The 4914-nt window shown below is 34.4% G+C and overlaps 1 protein-coding gene across 1 annotated transcript; it reads right to left on the bottom strand.

The window, feature by feature from the left end:
• Positions 1-1074: 1074 nt before the first annotated feature.
• On the bottom strand, positions 1075-3616 carry LOC134249274 (uncharacterized; the record flags this gene model as incomplete). Its single annotated transcript, XM_062731643.1, has 3 exons — positions 3462-3616; positions 2070-2203; positions 1075-1163 (listed from the first exon to the last, which is right to left on the bottom strand). Coding segments are annotated over exons 1-3 (366 nt in total), but the record flags the coding sequence as incomplete, so codon positions are not given.
• Positions 3617-4914: the final 1298 nt, after the last annotated feature.

The raw sequence follows: 4914 nt of genomic DNA, 5'->3' as shown, positions 1-4914 counted from the left end.
GACGAGAATTTTTGCACAAAAAAAGTCATTTTTCGACCCCCATTTGACCCCCCGGGGCAAAATCAAAATTCAGAAACTTTACTGCACATCTACATGTCACCACTAATCATCCCACAAAAGATGATTAGGCTGCTAAGTAAAATGTAAGAGGAGTTCAGGGTAGATGAGGCTTTTTACATAAAAAACGTCATTTTTCAACCCCCATTTGACCCCCCGGGGCAAAATTAAAATTCCGAAACCTTACTGCACATCTACATGACACCACCAATCATCCCCCAAAAGGTGATTTGGCTGCTGATTAAATTGTAGAAGGAGTTCAGGGAAGACGGGACTTTTTGCACAAAAAACGTCATTTTTCGACCCCCATTTGACCCCCCGGGGCAAAATCAAAATTCTGAAACCTTACTGCACATCTACATGACACCACTAATCATCCAACAAAAGATGATTAGGCTGCTAAGTAAAATGTAAGAGGAGTTCAGGGAAGATAGGGCTTTTTGCATAAAAAACGTCATTTTTTGACCCCCATTTGACCCCCCGGGGCAAAATCAAAATTCCGAAACCTTACTGCACATCAACATGACACCACCAATCATCCCCCAAAATGTGATTAGGCTGCTGAGTAAAATGTAGAAGGAGTTCAGGGAAGACGGGACTTTTTGCACAAAAAACGTCATTTTTCGACCCCCATTTGACCCCCCGGGGCAAAATCAAAATTCCGAAAGCTTACTGCACATCTACATGACACCACCAATCATCCCCCAAAAGGTGATTTGGCTGCTGAGTTAAATGTAGAAGGAGTTCAGGGAAGACGGGACTTTTTGCACAAAAAACGTCATTTTTCGACCCCCATTTGACCCCCCGGGGCAAAATCAAAATTCCGAAACCTTACTGCACATCTACATGACACCACCAACCATCTCTTAAAAGATGATTAAGCTACTGTGTAAAATGTAGGAGGAGTTCAGGGAAGAAAAGTGTGACAGACGGACGGACAGACGGACGGACGGACGGACGGACGGACATGAGTAACAACAATATACCCGAACTTTCTTTAGAAAGTGCGGGTATAACCAAGAATTCTAATTGTTCCATGGACACGTCGTATCTTGGAGCTCCACATCTGCCAAGTCTGATCTTTCCAGGTCTATAGCTAGAATGACCTATAAAGGAAAATATGAAAAAAAAATGTTTTACTGGACACACTGAACGGAACGAACATATTAATTAAATGAATAGGTAAGAGAAAATATATTTGACTACATCAATATAGATGTGTAACTTAGTCATAAATATAAAAAAGTGTATTACCGGTATTTTTGTCATGCCCACATAATTGAAGATTCAGAGGTATATAGGTTTTGTTTTGTCTGTCTGTCTTTCTGTCCATTTGTTGGCAAAACTTTAACAAGTTGTCCATAACTTTTGACTAAGTGGATCTTTAACTTTCATATTTCATATTTTTGTGACAAGACCTTTCTTTGGTGACCGACAAATTTGACCTCTTGGCCTTGGTTTTTGACACACTTATACAAAAAGAATCAAAAATTTTACTTTGGCCATAACTTTTTAACGGTGAATACTAGGACTTTCATACTTCACATATGTATTTTTGTATCGCAATCTTCATTGGATACCATCAACTTTGAGTTGATCTTGACCTTGGAGAATTACGTACTTAAAAAAAGTGTAACCTCAACGATAACTTATAAATGGTAGGGCTAGGGTTTTCATATACTTCATATGTTATCCTTGTGAGAAGACCTTAATTTCATTAAATTAGAAACATACAACTTTCATTTGACTCTTTGACCTTCAACTTGGTGTTTTACCTACTTTTTGCCATACAGGGACATCATGCAGTGATTCACAAAAATCTTGTTATATTTATCGATTAGATCATATTAATTTGGATCACATACTAAAGAGTTCAATACATTGCATGGAACACATTATGAAGACATATCACTTTGATTATCATAACATACATAATTTAGTGATCATTTTCAGAACGTACAGGGCTTCCTAATACTTTATTTTCAGTTGTATTGAATTGTTAATTAGTTTACCTAAACCTGATGCCTCCCTTAGCTGCTCAAAATCTTTCAGCATTTCCCGAGTCTCTTCTAAAATTGGCCCAGTTTCTTCTTGTGACAACACAACGCCAATGCCTCTGACAAGATTTCTTTCAACGCGCTCGATTCTGAAACAAAGCTTGCATTAGAAAATTATGTAAAGCTTGAAAAATAAATTTAAATATACCTTTAATTTTCTTTGTATTTTACAAAACAAAATCATATAAAATAAATAAGAGTTAATGTCGGCCTTTCAATGCTGAAACCATTGTTTAAAAAGGTTGACTCAGAGATCTATAAAATAAAAAGTTGATGTGGCATTCCTCCTTAAAGAACTCAAAATATATATATTTTTTCAATATAATTTTGCTGTATATAAAAAGACTTTAGGTCTTTTTTATATGTACAGCAAGATGACATTTCTAAAATTTGTAACTTCATACATGTACATGTACGTGGTGCATTTAATTAATATAGGAAAAGCTGTATATTATTTGTTTACTCCACAATGTATGACTTGTGCCATTCATTGACCTTGGTGTCATTTGAAAGAACTTAGTTAGTGGAATATGCATACCAAACATGAAGTCCCTCGATAATTTTTGTGGTTCAAAAATCATTGTAAAGGTTAAAAAAAAATATTTTTAGCTTATAGGTTACAATTAAGGTCACAAGGTCATTAACGTTGGTGTCATTTGAAAGAATTTAATTATAGTGGAGTGAATCTATCTTTCATGGTTTGTAAGTTAAATGTATGGTGAATGATCAGGCACGTAGCAACGGGGGGGGGGGGGGGGGGGCTTCCCCCCACTTTATTTCCAACCTGACTTTTACTATAGGAAATGTTAATTGAAAGGTTGGTAGCCCCCCCCCCTCTGTACACTACAGGAAATTTATATAAGGGAAATGTAGTACTGAATGCTAAAAATTGGTACTGAAAGAACTTGATGACACTGAAAAAAGTTGTCAAACTACCCGACTTTGGACAATTTTCCTTTTTTCTTTTTTTTTGTTTTTTTTTTCTTGTCAACTTTCTTCAGGTAAGTGAAAATTTTTTTCTCTGGGCTGCCCCCCCCTTCAAAAACGATGCTACGTGGCTGTTGACAACCGAGAGACAAACAAACAAGACAAAAACAATATGCGCCCCGATCTATTGATCCGTGAGTATAAAAATAATTTTTCATGATACCCATTGCCGAATATAAGAACCTGACAAAAAATATATTTAATTAGATACTGAGTTTTAGTACAAAATAATAACAGCTGGAATATGAACATGATGAAAATTTTCGATAGGTCTAGAGTAATATAACTTTTCTCACAACACATAAAAAAATCTTGGATCCGCCAACAAACAAGATAAATATGCAAATTTATGATGCCTACCTTAAAACAATGCTGTCAATGGTTTCTGCTTCAAGGTTATCTGTGGCTGATAAACGTATACAGTCATTGATGGTTTGCTTTGTTCGTCTTAAGAATTCTTCTTTAGTGTTTTCTAATTCACGGTGATGTCTTGTATACGCCATTACCGCCAATATTTATTAGAAATGCTAATTTGTAACATACCTGGTTATTGGTTGATTTTTACTTAAGTAAAAATATTTAATTGTGAGTAGAGAAGGCCAGTGTTATATTTCTACTGCAGTAAAAATAATTAATGTGTGAGTTAGATGGCCAGTGTTTTATTTTTACTGCAGTAAAATTAATTAAATGTGAGTAATGTGGCCAAAAAGTAATCTTACTTCAGTAAGAAATTAAATGATTTTTACTGGAGTAAAAATAATTTTACTGGAGTAAAAATATTTAATTGTGAGTAGCATTGGCCAGTGTTTTATTTTTACTGCAGTAAAAATAATTTTAGTGGAGTAAAAATAAATAATTGTGAGTAGAACGGCCAACCATAATCGTCTTTACACGGACAGTGGTTGGATGATTGCTGGATATATGAGACGATCATTGTTAAATATTATTTTACAAATGAAACCTGGACATTTTGTGCGTATTTTTATGACTTGTCAAAACGACATAAGTAATTATTGAGTTAAACGCTGACTATGTTGAGAAAAATTACATGTGCTCGAACTTAGCATTTGACGTCGGGTAACGTCATTAATTTTCGTTTTTGTGCTCCGGATATGAGTGTGTGTCTTTTTTGTATCTAATAATGTTATAGTTAATGTGCTTTGTTTTTATTGAAAACTTGTATATTCTTAAAATGAAACATGAATTTGATGAAAATAATAGTTTTATATATTTTGTCAATGTTTGTCAGTAATTATAAATGTTGTCCACGAACTTTACGGACAGCCCTCGTAGTGTCCCAAAACATACCTAAATGAACGGAATTTTTGGATATAAAGTGTTCATATCTGAAGAGTTTCTCTCGGTTACACTTAAGTCTAAAAAAACGTCGTGTTCTTAGTTGCGCCGCTTGAACATACCGTTGCTTACGAAAACATCACTCATTTATTAAAAAATTGAATTTATGATTTGTGATTTATTCTGAAGATAGTAAAGGTGATGCTTACTAGATATTTTAAAATTTGTTAATGTACCTAAAGTGGTTTTAATTTCATGGCGCCAGTCCACGAACTTTTTGATACCCTCTCGTATATAAGTAATAGTGTAGACATTTTTTTGTAATTGAAGGCACTAATTTTAACGATTCTAGTGAGTTACTCTGGCTGAGGATTTTGCGTTTGATCTATAAGGTTAGTTGGTGTAAAACGACTCGAATCAATCAATTAAAAGATGAGAAAACACAAGTCTAAGATAATTTTGTTTGAAAAAATGCAGAGTCAAATCATGACAATGATATGACTAATAAATTTTCTAA

Source organism: Saccostrea cucullata, unplaced genomic scaffold (genome assembly GCF_032062105.1).
Source record: "Saccostrea cucullata isolate Sc308-1 unplaced genomic scaffold, CSIRO_AGI_Scuc_v1 ctg8776, whole genome shotgun sequence".
NCBI lineage: Eukaryota > Metazoa > Mollusca > Bivalvia > Ostreida > Ostreidae > Saccostrea > Saccostrea cuccullata.
The sequence above is the reverse complement of the archived record's forward strand: the minus strand, read 5'-3'. Positions and strand labels throughout refer to the sequence as shown.